The 17,164-nt window shown below is 69.4% G+C and overlaps 2 protein-coding genes across 4 annotated transcripts; one reads left to right on the forward strand and one right to left on the reverse strand.

Moving 5' to 3' along the window:
• Nucleotides 1-37: 37 nt before the first annotated feature.
• IGFBP6 (insulin like growth factor binding protein 6) lies at nucleotides 38-3,247 on the reverse strand. The gene is made up of 4 exons (XM_068921097.1): nucleotides 2,782-3,247; nucleotides 1,608-1,735; nucleotides 1,390-1,509; nucleotides 38-751 (listed from the first exon to the last, which is right to left on the reverse strand). Exons 1-4 carry the CDS (start codon nucleotides 3,068-3,070, stop codon nucleotides 629-631), a joined length of 660 nt encoding a protein of 219 aa, XP_068777198.1. The 5' UTR covers nucleotides 3,071-3,247; the 3' UTR covers nucleotides 38-628.
• Nucleotides 3,248-4,464: 1,217 nt separating this feature from the next.
• Nucleotides 4,465-17,163, forward strand: SPRYD3 (SPRY domain containing 3). Of its 3 annotated transcripts, none has more exons than XM_068921090.1 (11): nucleotides 4,465-4,521; nucleotides 6,308-6,454; nucleotides 7,359-7,434; nucleotides 7,629-7,753; nucleotides 8,022-8,157; nucleotides 8,561-8,749; nucleotides 14,451-14,600; nucleotides 14,697-14,754; nucleotides 15,374-15,493; nucleotides 15,599-15,750; nucleotides 16,087-17,163. In XM_068921090.1, coding segments are annotated over exons 1-11 (1,290 nt in total). In that variant the 5' UTR covers nucleotides 4,465-4,519; the 3' UTR covers nucleotides 16,222-17,163. The 3 variants fall into 3 exon arrangements, with proteins under 3 accessions (XP_068777191.1, XP_068777190.1, XP_068777192.1); XM_068921089.1 differs by having other exon boundaries at nucleotides 15,599-15,756; nucleotides 16,087-17,162; XM_068921091.1 differs by lacking the exon at nucleotides 4,465-4,521 and adding an exon at nucleotides 4,558-4,595 and having other exon boundaries at nucleotides 15,599-15,756; nucleotides 16,087-17,162.
• The last annotated feature ends 1 nt before the right edge of the window (nucleotide 17,164 follows it).

Below are 17,164 nucleotides of genomic sequence, written 5' to 3' on the forward strand. Positions count from 1 at the left end.
GTGGGGGCAGTTAGGGGGCTCAGGGGCAGTTCTGGGGGGCTGTGGGGGGCAGTTAGGGGGCTCAGGGGCAGTTCTGGGGGGCACTTTGAGGCTGTGGGGGCAGTTAGAGGGCACAGGGGCAGTTCTGGGGGGCTGTGGGGGGCAGTTAGGGGGCTCAGGGGCAGTTCTGGGGGGCAGTTTGAGGCTGTGGGGGCAGTTAGGGGGGGCAGTTGCCGGGGGGGGGGGGCAGCCCAAACCGGCGGGCAGCAGCCTCGAACCGGCGGCCCCCGGCTAAGAACGACCCCACATGCTTCCGGCCCCGAGTTGCCAAAGTCGAGCTGTATTTCGGGGTCCCGGCCCCCAGCAGGCCACCCCCCCGGGCACCCCTGCTCCCACCTCCTTTGGGGGCCGGGCCCCACCGCGTCCCCTCATTTTGGGGTGTCCCCCGTGATTTCGGATGGGGGTCGGGGGGGGGAGGGCCACGGCAGCCCCGTTGAGGGAAAGGGGGGGCTCGGGGTGCCACCCCCCCCCGGGTCCGGCTCGATGGGGGCAGCGTGCGGTGGCCTGCCCTGGTGTGTGGGGGGGGGCCAGGCGGTGGCCTCCCTCCACCGTCCCCAATTTCGGTGCGGCCCGGCGGCCCGGGTGCCCCTCAGGCCGGGCCGCCGGGGGGGCAGCGGGTGCCCCCCTCCTGGCCCTCGGTGCCCGCCAGCGGGTGCCCCGTCCTGTCCACGCACCAGCACTGCCCGCGCTTCGGCCCCTTGGAGGCCCGGCACTGCGGGGGGGGGGGGGGCTGCCGTCAGCGGGGGGAGCGGGGGCACAGACCCCGGGGGGGGGGCGCTGGGACACCCAGTGCAGGGGAAACTGAGGCACGGGGGACACCGAGGTGGGGGGGCACTGGGGACACCACCCGCTGGGACACCCAGTGCAGGGGAAACTGAGGCATGGGGGACACCACCCGCTGGGACATGCAGCACAGGGGAAACTGAGGCACAGGGGACACCGAGGTGGGGGGGGGACACTGGGGATGCCACCCACTGGGACACCCAGTGCAGGGACCTCGAGGCAGGTGTGTGTTGGGGGGGGGGGGGGAACGACACCCAGCGCAGGGACCCTGAGGTGGGAGACATTGGGGACACCACCCCCTGGGACACCCGGTGCAGGGGAAACTGAGGCACGGGGGACACCGAGGTGGGGGGGGCACTGGGGATGCCACCCCCTGGGACACCTGCCACAGGGGAAACTGAGGCACGGGGGACACTGGAGATGCCACCCGCTGGGACACCCAGCACAGGGGAAACTGAGGCACGGGGGACACTGGAGATGCCACCCGCTGGGACACCCAGCACAGGGACCCCAAGGCTTTGTCGGCGGGGGGGTCCCGGAGCGCCGCACCCCCTGACCCCCCCCCACCTGCTTGGGGCGGTAGAAGCCCCTGGTGTCACAGTTGGGGATGAAGATGTCCTCGGCGCTCCGGTACAGCGAGGCCTTCAGCTCCCGCGTGACGGCGGCCAGGTGCATGCGGCACGGCGCCTGCGGGGCGGCGGGACACGGACACCCACACGGACACGCCGTCCGGCACCGGCCGCCCGCCGTCCCCAACCCGTCCCCGTCCCAGCCGGGCCACCCACCGTCTCCAGGTCCTGCCGGCCGTGCTCAGCGCGCGCGGGCCGCTCGCCCGTCCCGGGGGCCACCGGCGGTGGTGGCCGCGGCTCCGACGTGGCGGGGGCCAGCTTGCGCCCTTCTTTGGGATTGTCCCCTGGTGGGGGGGGGGGAAGAAGGAAATCAGCCCTGATCTCCTTTAATTTGGGGTGGGGGGGGCCCAGACTTGGGGGTGCCCCCCCAGCTGCAGTCCCTCCCGCTGCCACCCGAGGGAGCGCCAGCCGCCGTGCGCAGCGCCGAGCACCACCGCGCCCCCCCCCCCCAAAAAGCAGCCGCGCGTTGGGGGGGGGGGGGATAACGGCCACGCCGCCCCCTCTGCCCACTGCGCAGCCCCTTCCGCCGCGCTCTCCGGACCCCAATGATTTGGGGGTCCCCAAAGCCCCCCCCCCGAGTCCCCCTCACTTCCCTCCAGGGACCACCCCCCCCCGTCCCTTCCCGGGGGGGGGATAAGGGCACCCCCCCCCCCGGAATGCGCAGCCAGGACCCCCTCCCCGGTCCCCGGGTGTGGCGGTGCCCGGGGGTCCCGGGTCGCGCCGTCCCTTCCCCCCCGCGGGGACGGCGGGTCCCCCCGGTGCCTCCCCGGGGGTCCGGGGCTCCCCGGCGCCCCCAACCCTCCCCGACGGGTCCCCCCGCTGCCTCCCCGGGGGTCCGGGGCTCCCCCGTCCCCCCCCCGACGGATCCCCCCGGTGCGTCCCTGGGGGTCCGGGGCTCCCCGGCGCCCCCATCCCTCCCCGACGGGTCCCCCCGCTGCCTCCCCGGGGGTCCGGGGCTCCCCCGTCCCTCTCCGAGGGGTCCCACCCGGTCCATCCCCCGGGGGTCCGGAGCTCCCCGGCTCCCCCCGGTGTCTCCCCGGGGGTCAGAGGCTCCCCCGTCCCCCCCCCGACGGGTCCCCCCGGTGCGTCCCTGGGGGTCCGGGGCTCCCCCGTCCCTCTCCGAGGGGTCCCACCCGGTCCATCCCCCGGGGGTCCGGAGCTCCCCGGCTCCCCCCGATGCCTCCCCGGGGGTCAGAGGCCCCCCCCCCGACGGATCCCCCCGGTGCGTCCCTGGGGCTCCGGGGCTCCCCCGTCCCTCTCCGAGGGGTCCCACCCGGTCCTTCCCCCGGGGGTCCGGAGCTCCCCGGTACCCCGGGCCGGGGGCGCTCACCTGCGGGGGGGTCGGTGGCGGCGGCGGGGCGGGCGCGGGCGGCCAGGGCGCGGCAGACGCCGGTGCCGCGGAGCAGGGCGCGCAGCGGGGCGCGCTCGCCGGCGCGGGGGATGCAGCGGAGCCCGCGGGCGCAGCCCGGCGTGTAAACGCCGCACGGTTCCCCGGGGCCGCGGGCCGCCTCGCCGCCGCCGGTACCGGCACCGGCGGCCGCCGCCGCTGCAGCAGCAGCAGCCGCCCAGGGCGCCGGCGCCAGCAGCAGCGCCGACACGAGCCAGCAGCCCGCGTGCATGGCGGGACCGGGACCGGGACCGGGACCGGGACCGGGACCGGGACCGGGACCGGGACCGGGACCGGGACCGGGACCGGGACCGGGAAGGAGCGCACCGGGTCCCGCCGCCGCCCGCTCTGCCCGCGCCCGGCCCCGCCGCCGCCTTAAGTACCGCGCCCGGCCCCCGACCTGCCCCGGGCCGCCCCGCCAGGTGCGCCCGGCCCGGGGGGGGGTCCGGGGGGGGGGCGCCGGTACACCGGGGGAGGGGGGCGCCGGTACACCGGGGGAGCCGCCCGCGCTGGGGCTCAGCGCTGCGCCCCTTCCTGCTCCACATACCCCCCCCCCCAGGCCGGTGCCTCCCTGCCCCCCCCCGGCCGCGGTGTCCCCGGAGCCCCCTGCTCCGCACCCCCCGCACCCTCATCCCCCTGCCACCGGATGCAGCCCAGACCCAGTGCACGCCCCAGTTCCTCCCAGTGCAATGCTCCCAGTTCCTCCCAGTGCACAGTGTCTCTCCAGTGCAATGCTCCCAGTTCCCTCCAGTGCAATGCTCCCTGTTCCTCCCAGTGCACAGTGTCCCCAGTGCAATACTCCCAGTTTCCCCAGTGCAGCACCCCAGTTCCCCCCAGTGCAACGCTCCCAGTTACCCCAGTGCACACCCCAGTGCAGCACCCCAGTTCCCCCAGTGCAATGCTCCCAGTTACCCCAGTGCACATGCCAGGGCACACCCCAGTTCCTCCCAGTGCAATGCTCCCAGTTCCCCCAGTGCACACCCCAGTGCAGCGCCCCAGTTCCCCCCAGTGCAATGCTCCCAGATCCCCCAGTGCACACCCCAGTGCAGCACCCCAGTTCCCCCCAGTGCAATGCTCCCAGATCCCCCAGTGCACACCCCAGTGCAGCGCCCCAGTTCCCCCCAGTGCAATGCTCCCAGATCCCCCAGTGCACACCCCAGTGCAGCGCCCCAGTTCCCCCCAGTGCAATGCTCCCAGATCCCCCAGTGCACACCCCAGTGCAACACCCCAGTTCCCCCCAGTGCAATGCTCCCAGATCCCCCAGTGCACACCCCGGTGCAGCACCCCAGTTCCCCCAGTGCACACCCCAGTGCACACCCCAGTGCACACCCCAGTGCAGCACCCCAGTTCCCCCCAGTGCAATGCTCCCAGTTCCCCCAGTGCAGCACCCCAGTGTTCCCCGGGAACCGCCCCAGTGCCGCCGGTGCCCCCCGGCCCCCCCGCCAGGCCCCTGCACAGCCCCGCCCCCGCCCTAGGGGGCGCCCTCGCCCCGCCCCGCCGCGCCCCGGCCCCGCCCCCTCCCCGCCGCCACACCCGCACAGCCACCCCGGCTTGCCCCGCCTCCCCGCTCGCGATTGGCGCGGGGGGCCGTCAGTCGGAGAGCTGCGGGCCGCGATTGGTCGAGCCTGGCGGCGGGGGCGAGGGGAGGAGGAGGAGGAGGAAGCGCGGCGCGAGGTCCCGGATGTGAGTGGGGCGGCGGGGCCGGGAGCCGGCCGGGAGCGCGGGCGTCCATGGAGGGGGCGGGCGGGGCCGCGCCGGTGAGGGCCGGGCCGGGGGCCCGGTTGTGAGGGGTGGCTGCGGCGGGGAGACGGTTATGGGGGGGCCGGGGGCTAGTTATGGGGAGGGGGCGGTTGTGGGGGGCTGGGGCCTGGTTATGGGGGGTGGTTATGGGGTGGGGGTGGTTGTGGGGGGCTGGGGGCCTGGTTATGGGGGGCGGTTATGGGGTGGGGGTGGTTGTGGGGGGCTGGAGCCTGGTTATGGGGGGCGGTTATGGGGTGGGGGTGGTTGTGGGGGGCTGGGGGCCTGGTTATGGGGGGCGGTTATGGGGTGGGGGTGGTTGTGGGGGGCTGGGGGCCTGGTTATGGGGGGCGGTTATGGGGTGGGGGTGGTTGTGGGGGGCTGGGGGCCTGGTTATGGGGGGCGGTTATGGGGTGGGGGTGGTTGTGGGGGGCTGGGGGCCTGGTTATGGGGGGCGGTTATGGGGTGGGGGTGGTTGTGGGGGGCTGGGGGCCTGGTTATGGGGGGCGGTTATGGGGTGGGGGTGGTTGTGGGGGGCTGGGGGCCTGGTTATGGGGGGCTGTTATGGGGTGGGGGTGGTTGTGGGGGGCTGGAGCCTGGTTATGGGGGGCGGTTATGGGGTGGGGGTGGTTGTGGGGGGCTGGGGGCCTGGTTATGGGGGGCGGTTATGGGGTGGGGGTGGTTGTGGGGGGCTGGGGGCCTGGTTATGGGGTGTGGTTATGGGGTAGAGATGGTTATAGGGGGTCCCTAGGCCTGGTTATGGGTTGGGGGCAGTTATGGGGAGGCTGGGGGCCTGGGTATGGGGGGGGCAATTATGGGATGAGGGCAGTTATGGGGGAGCTGGGGGCCTGGTTATGGGGGTAGTGGTTTTGGAGGAGGGCAGGTTATGGGGGAGCTGGGTATGGGGGAGTTGGGGGGCAGGCTATGGGGAAGAAGTGTATGGAGGACATGGGGGATCCCGTGTGTAGGGGGGTGTAGGGTCACCCCAAAGTGTAGGGGGCTGGGGGGGCTTGGTTATGGGGGAGCCCAGGTGTTGGGCAAGGGGAGCTTATGGGGGGGGCTAGTGGCACAGTTATGGGGGTCTGGCCGAGGGCTCCCTAGGCCTGGGCTTGGGGGGGGGCAGCAGGGGGGTGGGGGGGATGTGGGGTCCCCTGTGGGTGCCTGTGGGGGGTTGCTTGGGGAGGGTGGGGGATGGAGGTGATGGGGGCTGCTTTGAGCAGCAGTGGGAGGGTGCCCCGGGGTGCCTGTGGAAGGGGAGACGGGGGTGGGGGGCACCTAGGCCAGACCCGGGGAGAAAGGGGGGTTGCGGGTGACGCCTGAAGGGAGAGCGCAAGGATGGAGCGATGGGTCCGGGCAGCGTTAGCAGGGCGCCCGGGGAGGTGTGTGGAGCTGCGGGGGGCCGAGCTGCGCTGGTTTTGGGGCGCAGTCACTGATCTTGGGATGCAGACCCCAGGGGAGGGCTGAGCTGGGGGTGCTGGACGCGGCCGGCAGAGCCGTGCCGGGGGGCTGGGGGTTGGCGCAGGCTGGGTGGAGATGCCCAGGGAGGGTTGGGACGGGCCGGGCTGGCGCAGGCCGAGCTGGGGGGTGGAGGTAGGGCCGTCCCAGGGGTGCTGGAGCAGGAGGAGCTGCCCAGGGAGGAGACCGCTGGTGGGAGAGAGGACGATGCCCTGGCGTGGAGGGGAAAGGCCTGGAAACGAGAGGGTTTCACTCCCTCTCTTCCCCTCTCTGGCAGGTTTACTGTCACGACCGGGATGGATGACTTAAACCTGCACTACAGGTTCCTGAACTGGAGGCGGCGGATCCGGGAGATCCGAGAGGTGCGAGCTGTCCGCTACCAGGAGAGGTTCAAACACATCCTCGTGGATGGCGACACGCTCAGGTAACCTGGAGCTGGCGTGCTGGCAACAGGCCTGGAGCCGCGACCGGCTGAACTGGGTGGAGGGCGGTGGGACCGCTGGGGCTGTCGGCTCCCCTTGCCTTTGCCGCAGAGGGATGGAGCGAAGTTTCTAAGCTCCTGCTGGCCGTTGCTGCGGTGGATCTGTCCTTTCCTGGCCTCTGAACGGCATCTCCCCTGGGTGTTGCGTCAGCAGAGCTCCCAAGGTGGCCCCGTGTGTCCTGCAGGGTCCCCTCTTCCTGCGGGCGCGGAGTGCTGGGCGTCAAGGCTCCCCAGGGTGGGACAGAGGGTTTCTATTCCTGGGGGCTGTGGCCGGGTGCTTCGCAGGTACCCTGGTTTGGGGCTCCAGGGGGGAGGGTGGTGGTCTGCCTGGGTGCAAAATAGAGATGATGGGTGCCTGCGGAGCGTGGAGTCCTCAGCTCGTTAGCTTGACTGGGGCCTGCCAGCACCTGGTTGGCGATCGAACGGGTCGAGCTGCAGCACCCGGTGGAGGGGGGACGCTTTCCTCTGCAGTGGATGCTGGGGGAACACGCTGGGGAGGGTTGACAGGGTCTCCTGGGAGCAAGAGCGATGTGGGTGTCTGCTCCGAAACGCGTGCTGAAGGGCCTGGCTTCTCCTTCCTCCTCTCCCTAGCTCTGTTCGCAGAGCAGGTGCTTGTCCCGTTGCCACGTCTCTGCTCAGCCGCGCGGGCGCAAGGCGCTTCGGCAGCCTGAGCCCCAGGAGCTGCCTGTGCTGGCTGGGGAGGCGCTGGGGCAAAGCGGGAGCTGATGGGAGGATTGTGGGCGTCTTTTGTCTGCTGCCTGCGGGCCCCTCGCGTCCCGCACAAAGCAGCGAGTGCTCGTCCCCAAGCCGGAGCGGGTGACCAGCGCCCTCGGTTTGTCCTCTGCAGTTATCATGGGAACTCGGGCGAAGTCGGCTGCTATGTTGCTCCGCGGCCCCTGACTAGAGACAACAACTACTTCGAGGTGAGTCACCTCGCGCTGGGGAGTGACCTTGCAACACCTGGCCTGTGTTGAGACATCTTGTGTTTGCCTGGGAGTTTCTCTGCTAGACTTCCTGCGTGATTGAAGGCTTGAAGGTGCTGATGGGGGACTGATCGGTCCCGAGCGCCTGCCGCGTTGCGGCTAGACCGAAGGGCTTTCTCGGTGTCGCCTTGCAGGTGTCCATCGTGGACAGTGGTGTGCGTGGGACCATTGCTGTGGGCCTCGTGCCTCAGTACTACAGCCTGGACCACCAGCCGGGCTGGCTGCCTGACTCCGTGGCGTACCATGCCGATGACGGGAAGTGAGTGGGGGCTGCTGCTGGGGAGTAGGTTGGGGCTTTCCATGGCCTCTGGGGCGGCCTGGGGACAGAGAACAGATCTAGCCAGCCCCCTTGCTGGCACAAACAAGATTTGGGGGGGGCTGAGTCTGCCCCTTGCTCTTGCTGCCGTTATCAGGGAATAACAGGGAGGGAAAACGTGCCCCAGCATCTCCCCACGTGCCTGGAGGGGCTCTGCCGATCCCTGGGCCGGGCTGAGTCCGATGCGATACTGCTCCTCTGACCCTCGCAGGCTTTACAGTGGCCGAGCCAAGGGCCGGCAGTTCGGCACCAAGTGCAGCTCTGGGGACCGCATCGGCTGTGGCATCGAGCTGGTCTCCTTCGAAGTGCAGACGGCCCAGATCTTCTTCACGAAGAACGGGAAGAGGGTGAGAGCCACGGGGCTCCTTGCTGGGCCCTTTCCTTCTGTTTATTTTTAGTCTGCTAAAAATAGTCTGCATTTTTAGTTTGCTGGGGTTGGAGTTTGTTTTGAACTGGGGCAGGCGACGAAGCTGTGGCGGTGCCACCCGAGTTAGCGCTGCGGAGGTAGTGGGAGGTGTCCTTATGCCGTCCCCAGTCACTGTTGTTCCTAGGCTTGTGAATGGCAGCTGTTTGCAGTAACTAGGGGGTAGACAGCCCGGTTTCCACCCCATCCTGCTGTCTAGGGTTGACGTTTTGAGCTCCCAGGAGCGAACAACAAGTTGAAATGGCCTCCGCACTGCGGGACCTGATACCCTGCAGCCCGGGCTGGCTGCGCGGTGCAGACCCTCCCTCCCTGCCTTCCCTCTGCAGGTGGGCTCTACCATAATGCCTCTGTCCCCTGACGGGCTCTTCCCGGCCGTGGGCATGCACTCGCTGGGCGAGGAGGTCCGGCTCCACCTGCACGCGGAGCTGGGCACCGAGGAGGACGACAGCATCATGATGGTGGACAGCTACGAGGATGAGTGGGGGCGGCTGCACGACGTGAAGGTGTGCGGCACGGTGAGTGAGCTGGGCTCTGGCGCTGGAGCCTTCCCTTTGGGTAGCGTGAGATGGTTTTCCCTCTGCCTTCCCCGCCACCGCCGAGGGAGATGGTGCAAGGCCAGGAGCTTGCGGGGAGCTCGCTGACCCCCATGTGTGCTTGGGGTTCACATCTTCCCCTGCCCTGGGAAGGACTCGGGGGCAGCAGGAGGGATCGGCCCTACTCACTCGGGTGCTAGAGGGTGAGAAATCTTACTGGAGTCTGTGGCTGGGAGGCAGCCGGGTTACGTGGTGCTGTCGGAGCCCAAATTGGAATGCGTTTGGGCTCTGTGGGGAGCACATCTGTCTCTAGTCATCTCTCCCCCCGAGCTGCGGTAACTTGTTTTGCTGCTGTCCCTATTGCCGTCGTGCCAAAGTCCCTGTTGGTACCCAGTGCCCCTAGCGCCAGTCGCTGCACAAACCCAGCGTCCCGCCGCGCTATTGAGCGGAGCAAAGAACAAATGGTGAGAGCGCCGCGGGGGGAGGCGTGGGGAAACGCCTGCGACAGAACAGGCCTTGAGCATCCTCAGCGAGGCGCTGGGTTGGAGCCGAGTCCTGGGGCCTCGGCTCTTCCTGGCCTGAGCTAAGGCAGACGCTGCTGCTCCGTTGCTGCTTGAGGTCCTCTTGGATCTGCAGGTCAAAAGCTCTTGCTTTGGTGTGCAGCAGACTTGAGGTTGGTCAGGATCTAGGGCCTTGTGTGATGTTTCTCCCAGACCTCTCGGGTCCTGCGAACGTTTGCACGTGTATTTATTTTCAGCCTTGCTTGGGGCAGGGTGGTGCTGGCCTTCACCCAGACCCATCAAAGCCCTGGGATGGCTCCAGCTGCCCAGAAAACCCAGCTCTCCCCTTCCCTGGCATGCCAAGGTGTTTTCCAGGGGCCTAAGAGCAAGCGAGGCAAATGGATGGAGAGGAGGGCCGGTGGGGCCGGATCGGAGACCTCGCGTGGCCCCTGACTCTGCCGGGAAGAGGGCTAAAACGTGCCTCCCGCAGCAACGCGTCTCCTCTGCCTTCCCTTGCTGGGCTCAGCTCTGCTTGGAAGAGCTCCCGAGCTGTGAAAATGGGTCATTTCCCGTGGACGGAGCGTCTGCAGCCCTGAGCGATCGGGCCTGCTGCTTGTTTATCTGCTGCAGATCTTGGTGTGTTTTCCCTCGCTAGCTAGAAAGCTTCCTGCCCCCTCCCGGAGCTGGGAGCCGAACCCAGGAGTCCTGACTCCTCGGCTGCCGCCCGCCCCTCCCTTGGACCAACAAAACTTCTGTCTGCTCTTGCCTCCGGGGCTGAACTGGAGCTCCGGGAGCGCGTGAGCCTGCTGGCTCATCTCGGCCGCCTTCCCGGGGCCGCCTGTCCCTGGGGCCGAGCAGGAAGAGAGCTCGGAAGGGCTCCAGGAATTGCATCGCTCTCCCGCTCCACCCAGCGCCAGCCCAGCTGCGACTCCTCGAACAAGCTGGCCCCGCTGGGCTGGGAGCTCGGATCCCCTTCCCCGGGGCTGGGGGGGGCCAGGGTACCGCGATGTCGCGGCCCCGTGCCGGCGGAGCTGGTGGGGGCAGAGGAAGGGGGAAGCGGCCCCCGTCACCTCCCCGGAGCTCGGCAGGGCCGGAGGCCGCGATGACGTCCGCGTTACGTAGGGAGGGTGCGGACCCACGACAGAAAGCAGCTGGTTCCCACCTCTCGGCCGAGCCCGGCATCCGGCCGCGCACGTGCGCGCGGGGAAGGCTGACGTGTTCGTAGCGCCTGATGGAAACCGAGCCCCGAGCGGTGGCCGGGGACGGCTCCTTCCGGCCAGCGTGACCCCCGAGGGGGGCCCGCTCCCCTGGGGCTGCGCTCACGCTAACGTCCGTAGGCGCTTTGTGGGATCAGGGCCGCCCCGCCAGGCTCCAGACGTGTGCTGGGAGCCTCCTGGCACCTGTGGCGCGTTCCTGGCGTGGGCTCGGCCCTGCGGGGCCGCGGCAGGTTGATCTTAAGGTGGGCTAGCGTCCGCTGAGCGGCGAGTTGCTCGCTCGCCCCGTGGCCGGTGTCATCTGGGGCTCGGATCCTTTTCCCAGCAGCGCTCCTGGGTCCTGAGGGACCAGGGAGCTACGGATAAAATGGGTCAGGGTCTAATCGCATCCCTCTTGCTTCCTCTTTTCCCTGCCCGATGAGGGCCTGGCGCTGCCCGCGAGGCGGGTGCCGAGGGGGGTGGGAGCCGTTCGTCTCCGCCGGTCCGAGACGCTCGTCTTCCTCCCCATGGCTTAGTGGCAGAGCGGCGCAGAGACGTGCCACGGGTTGCGGTGTCCCTCGGGAGCCCCGAGTGCTTTGGCAGGAGGGCAGCGGGCGCCTGACGCGCGGAGGAGGCACAGGCTTTGCCCGAGGGCTGCTGACGGCTCGGCGGCCCCCCTTCCCCTCTCCGGGAAGCCCGCTCTGCCTTTCACAAGCCCCCTTCGAGCCTGCTGAGCCTTTTGCAAAAACAAACCCCGACCTCGAAACCCCTCCAAGTCTTAAGAGTTTGCAGCTGTGAGCGCGGCCGGGGCCTCGCGGCGAGGGCCGGCTCCGTGCGAGGGTGTGCAGCGAGCCGAGCCGCGGCCTGGCCTGAACTCTTTGATCCCGGCGCCGCGCCTGGGACGAATCTGCAATCCTGGGCCCAGGGCCCTTTTCCATCCTCCCCCACTCGCTGCGGACAACATCTGGCTGCGGAGGAAGGGCCGGAGAGAGATGGGCGAGGGCCTGGCTGCCCTTGGCAAGGCAGCGAGGAGCGCTCGGGGGTGCCGCGGGAGGGCCGGGCCGTCGCTGAGCCCGGCCCCAGCCTCTCGCGTCTCCTCTGGCTCCCCGCGCCGATCCCCCCGGCTCCCGTGCCGCCCGCGGCTGTCGAGCGATGCCGGCCCTAACCGAGGGAGCGTCGCGGGTTGACATTACGGGGTTATAAATAGAGGCTCGCGCCTTCCGGGGAGCTGGCACCCCTCGGTTTGTCCTGTCCCCCCACCCCTGCTCCCCTTCTCCCCCGGCTTTGCGGCGTTGGGGACGCCTGGGTCCGCGTCCCCACCGCCCCAGGCTGCTCTGGGTGCTGAGTGTCCCTGCTCTGTGCCTCGGTTTCCCCACTTTTAAAGCAAGGAGTGCTGGGGAAGGGGTGAGGACCGTTCCCTTCCGCTGTCCGGCACGGGGGCACCTCGTGGGAACGGCTTTCCCGAGGGCGGTGCGGAGGGCAAGCGGCAGAGCCCGGCCTTTCCGAGCGCGCGGCCGCGGGGCTTTGCTGGGGTTATCCGCCACGGGCCGGAGCCGCGTCCCGGCGTCGAGCGGCGATATCGGAGACCTGCCCTGCTGCCGGGGAGGCTGAGCTCGTCCGAGCCGAGAGTCCCCGGTTCCCCCCCCACCATCTTGAGGGTCCCCCTTTTATAGCACAGGGCACAAACGTCCTGCTGCCAGGAGGCAGCTTCGGTCTGGGGGTCCCCGATTGCTGCCGAGGCAGGACAAAGCAGGACCCTTGCCCAACCCGCCGGCTCCGATGCTCCCTCCTTTCCTCCTCGCTCTTCTCCCAGGGCCGTGAGCCCTGGCGTGCGGCAGGGCCTGAGCGTCGCCTGCGCCGTTTCCGTCGTGGCTCTGCTCTCTCTTGGGGGCCCCGTGGCCCGTGCCGCCTGGGGGCCGCGCGCCCTCGAGCTCGCTCCCCCTCCGCGGAAACGAGCCCGCGCCGCTCGAACGCTCTGTCCCTGGCTCCTCTCCGAGGGAGGAAAGCGCCCGGCTTCCTTGGCTCGGACAGCGTGTCCTGCCTCGGCCGCTTGAAGCCGTCACCCTCGTGAATCGCGGTGAGCGCCGGGTCCCGGGGGAGCGCAGCTCTCTGCGAGGAGCTGGGGGCAGGGGGGAGCCCAGGGCCGGCCCTTGGACCCGTCCGGGCTGCTCCGGGGCTGGATTCGCTCCGTATTTCACAGGCGTCGCGCCCAGCTGCGACAGGGGTGATGCTGGAGTTGACCCAAGCGGCCCTGCTGTCCCCCTTCCCGCGCGCGGGGCCTCCGTCACCCGCCGGGGGCTTTGTGCTCCCCGCGCCGGGAAGGTGTACGGCTCTCCCGTGCCGTGCCGCTCCGGCCTCGCAGGCCTGGAGGGCCGGACGCGCCGCCCTAATCCTCCCGGCACGGCGGGAGGGACGCGAGGGGCTCCGCGGCCTCTTTGAACGCCCCGGGCTCGGCGTCCCTCGCCCTGGAGGCGAAGGCCGTGTTGCTGGGGGTCCCTTTGCATCGGCATCCAATAACTCTTGGGCCTTGCTAAAGCCTTCCCTTCCCGCTACCCGTCCGGCTCCAGACCGGCAGGAAATGAGAGCGTCTGGGTAAGAATGTGAGTTATGCGCGTTAATGTGCTTAAACTCCCTCTCGGAAACGGCCCGTTGGGGTTCAGGGAGAGGGGCAGCTCCGGCGTGCCCCTCGCTGCGGCCTCTGGGCTGCCCAGGACCCGGCGGATCAGCTCCCGGCCACCCGTCCTCTCCCCCCGCCTTCCCCGGGGCGATGCTGCCCGCAGGGGCCCCGGGGTGGGGGGCACCCCAGCCTGGCTGCCGTTCGGCGCCTCGTTAGCCCAGCAGCTCGTTAAAAGGCAGCGGCCCTCGCGCGGGCTGCGAACGTTTGCGGGGTCGGTACCCGTTTGGGAAACGAGCCGCGGGCGCCTGCGTGATGCGCGGCCGCTCGTGTTATCGCCTGTTCTTAACGCCGGAGCTTTACGTAAGGTCCAGTTCTCTCTTTTTGTTTTTTTAATTTTTATTTAAAGAAAACTTTTTTTCTTATTATTTTCATTTTCCTCCAGCGGGGGAACGTTTTTTTTGGAACGTTTTCTTTTTTCGGTCCCTTGTCGGATCGGGTCATTGCTCGGCCTCGTCTAAACACGGCGCCTCCTCCGGAGCCGCGCGGGGTTTTATTTGGGTGTTTGGGATGGACGACCGGTTCTGAGAAGCCCGCGGCGAAGCGGGCGAGCGAACGGAAAAATGCTAAACCGCTGACCCTCGCGGCGGCAGTGGCGGCGCCGGAGCCAAGGCGGATTGGTTCAACATGTGGGAGCGGGCCGAGGGCGTGCGTGTGAATCTGAATCAGCGCGGAGGCTCCCGGCCGGGTTCACGCCGTTCGGGCCCCGAGTCCTCGGCTGTTTGATTCGGGAGGGGGGGGGGGGATCGGCAAGGACGGGCACGAGCGGAGGCGAGGAAGAGGACGGGGGGTATCCGAAGGGCGTTTTGCAGCTCTTGGGGGACTCGCTGTGTTTTTTCCACGCAGCTGCGCTGGGCCAGACGAAAACCCCGGCCCGGCGGAGGCAGGAAACAAAAGCTGCTGCCGGCGAGGCCCGGCTGGAATGCGGGTGCTGGCCAAAGCAAACCTCGTGACGCAGGGTTCGCCGCGTGAATTCGCCCGGCCCCGAACCTCGTAAACATCCCGGCCTCCCAAAAAACCCCGCTCGGAAATTCCCACCAGGTTCCCGACCCCGTCGACACGGGAGGCCGCGGTACCCTCGCCCCGGTCGGGTGCCCCGCTGCTCCTTGGTCACCTTGTCCCCATCCTGGCCGGCCGCTCGGTGCGGCTGGGATGCGCCCCGTGTTGGGATCGGCTCCCTTCTCCCGTCCCTGGGGACCGGCAGCCTGACGTCTCCCCCCCGGTGCAGGACGTCCCCAGGGCTGCGGGCGTGTGTTTCGGAGCGGGGTTGCGCCCATCAGGTACCCTCCCTGACACCCCTCCGCTGCCTCCGCCAGCTCCTGGAGTACGTGGGCAAGGGCAAGAGCATCATCGACGTGGGGCTGGCCCAGGCCCGGCACCCGCTCAGCACCCGCAGCCACTACTTCGAGGTGGAGATCATCGACCCCGGTGAGAAGTGCTACATCGCCCTGGGCCTGGCCCGCAAGGTGAGGAGCCGCGGGGAGGGGGCACGAGGGGACCCGGGCGTCCGGGGTGCCGGCCGGCCAGCCCGTGACCCTGTTCCTCCTCTCTTTTTGCTCCAGGACTACCCAAAAAACCGGCACCCCGGCTGGAGCAGGGGCTCGGTGGCCTACCACGCAGGTGAGCAGGGGCACGAACCCCGAAGACGGCCAAGTGCTGCGGGGCGGGGGGACGTCCCCAGTGCCCCCCATCGCCCCCCGTCACCCCGGCCGGTCCCCGGGGGGCCGCTCGCCACCATCCCCCTTGCTGTGAGCCCCGGCGGCCCTCCCTCGCTCCCTGCCCGGGCTGCTGGCCCTTCCCAACCCGGAGCCGCCCTCGCCGCGGCCCACGGAGGCGTTTTGTTTCTGTTGTTCTGGTTTTGCTCTCCCAAAACGTAGCCCCCCCCCCCCCCCCCAACCCGCCACCGCCCAGGCCGAAATGTCAGAGCCTGCCGGATGCTGGCGCCCGCCCCGCGCTTGGGGCCAGGGCAGCGCTGCCCTTCCCCGCCAGCTCGCCCGGCTCTGCCTCCGGGGACGTTTCCTTTCCCCTAGCTCGGCCCTTCGGCCTCCTCGGCCTCCTCCTCCTCCTCCTCCTCTTCCTGGAAACCTTCTCCCAGCCTCATCCCTGCGCCCATCTTGGCATCGCGTCCCCGGGAGCCAAAGCCCTCCCCGCTTTGTTGGGCAGGGGGTGTTGGGTGGGTGTCGAGTCCCCCCACCCCCCAAATCCCGGCCCCGTGATGACATCTTTTCCCCCCTCCCAGATGACGGGAAGATCTTCCACGGCAGCGGCGTGGGGGACCCCTTCGGGCCCCGCTGCTACAAGGGCGACATCATGGGCTGCGGCATCATGTTCCCCCGCGACTACATCCTCGACAGCGAAGGTACGGGGAGGGGGGGGGTCCGCGGGAAAGGGGCGATGCCCCGGCTCTGCCCCCGGGAGGGTCTCCCGGCTGAGCCGTCCTCCGTCGTCCCCCCCGCCTCTCCAGGTGACAGTGACGACACCTGCGACACGGCCGACGTGAAACCCAAGCCGCGCGGCATCAGGAACGTCATGTACCTGCACCAGGAGGAGGAGGAGGAGGAAGAGGAGGAGGAAGACGACGGCGAGGACATGGAGCAGGAGCACGAAGGCAAGAAGGTGGTGGTAAGAGCTTGATTGCGCCCCGGGGGGGAGCACCGCGGGGCTAATTCTCATCCTGAGGAGGGGGGGGGCAGGATTGGGCCCCCCCCATCTCCCCCCACCCACGCATGACCTGCCTTGGGGGTCCCCTGCATGGTACTGGGACACGGCTCCTCCCGTCCGCCCCCAGCCGTGGGGCACGTGGCAGCCCGGGGCTGGGGGGGCTAATGACACCGCTCCCTGCCCCTTTCCCACCCCCAAGCTTTTGGGGGGCACCTCCCAAGCGCTGGCGGCAGCCCAGGAAGCCCCGATTCACCCCCAAATGCCCCAACTCTGTTCCCCCCCCTCCCCCAGGTGTTCTTCACCCGCAACGGGAAGATCATCGGCAAGAAGGACGCGGTGGTGCCCGCTGGCGGGTACTTCCCCACCGTGGGCATGCTGAGCAGCGGCGAGAAGGTCAAGGTGGACTTGCACCCGCTCAGCGGCTAGGCCAGGGGGCCGCGGGGTTGGGGGGAAGTGGGCGCCTCTTGGCCCTGCCTGCCCCCCCCCCGGTGCCCCCTGCCAACCCCTTGCACTTTAATGCCTCTGCCCTGCGTCCCCCGGTGTTGGGGCACCCCCTTTTCCCCTGTTATTGCGGGGGGGGGGGGAGTGTGTGCCCCACTCTCCCCCCCCGGGGGCCCTCACTGCCCGCTGGTGCCCCCTTGAAAGGGTATAGGTCCCCCCCAGGCCACGGTGTCCCCCCGTGTGTATGGGGGGACGTAACTCTGTCCCACCTCGGGGCAAACGAGCAGAGTTAAGGGCCCCAATTCCCCCCCCCCGGCCCCATTCATGGTGTCACTGTTACCCCCCCCCCCATCTTGTGAATGTAAAATGCCCCTCTGGGCCCCCCCCACCCCATCCCAAGGGGCAGTGCCCCCCGTCCCCCTCCCCGGCAGCAGCTGCTGCCCCCGTGGGGTGGGGGGGACCCCGCATGGGGGCCCCCCCGGCCACGCTGGGGGCAGCGAGCGGCAGGGCCCCCCCCCGGGCAGGCGCTGAAAGAAGGAGGCTCCGAGACGGTTGTTTTCTCTGTTGGCATTTGCACATGGTCGGACAAGGAGGAGACAAGGGGTCCCGCGTCCCCCCCCTCGCATCGCGATATAGCTCCGTGCCCCCCCACCCCCCCTATATAATATATATATATTAGAGATGTCTGACTAAAGCTCATATAAATCCTTTCTTAGACAAAAATAGAGACTCTCTGCTTTATTAGCGCCCGGCTGGGAGGCGATGCCCAGCCTGGGGCGGGGGGGGCCGGGCCCTGGGCGCTGCCCTCCCCCTTAAGGGGCAAATTGGGGTGCCGGGGGGGGGCACCTCCTTCTCCAGGGGGCTCAGGCAGCCTTGTGCGTCCCCCACCCCGGCGTTATCCTGGCCCCCTCCGCGCGCTGCCCTACGT

The sequence above is a fragment of the Struthio camelus genome, chromosome 28, assembly GCF_040807025.1.
Source record: "Struthio camelus isolate bStrCam1 chromosome 28, bStrCam1.hap1, whole genome shotgun sequence".
Taxonomy (NCBI): domain Eukaryota; kingdom Metazoa; phylum Chordata; class Aves; order Struthioniformes; family Struthionidae; genus Struthio; species Struthio camelus.

Bases quoted from the DNA above. Each gene is read 5' to 3' on its own strand.
- IGFBP6 (XM_068921097.1), bottom strand. From the start codon at position 3,070: ATGCACGCGGGCTGCTGGCTCGTGTCGGCGCTGCTGCTGGCGCCGGCG. The intron at 1,736-2,781 runs GTGAGCGCCCCC...CCCCCCCACCAG, and splicing joins CGCCACCGACCCCCCCGCAG to GGGACAATCCCAAAGAAGGG. The intron at 1,510-1,607 runs GTGGGTGGCCCG...GCCGCCCCGCAG, and splicing joins GCCGGCAGGACCTGGAGACG to GCGCCGTGCCGCATGCACCT.
- SPRYD3 (XM_068921089.1), top strand. The intron at 7,435-7,628 runs GTGAGTCACCTC...GTCGCCTTGCAG, and splicing joins GAGACAACAACTACTTCGAG to GTGTCCATCGTGGACAGTGG. The intron at 7,754-8,021 runs GTGAGTGGGGGC...TGACCCTCGCAG, and splicing joins TACCATGCCGATGACGGGAA to GCTTTACAGTGGCCGAGCCA.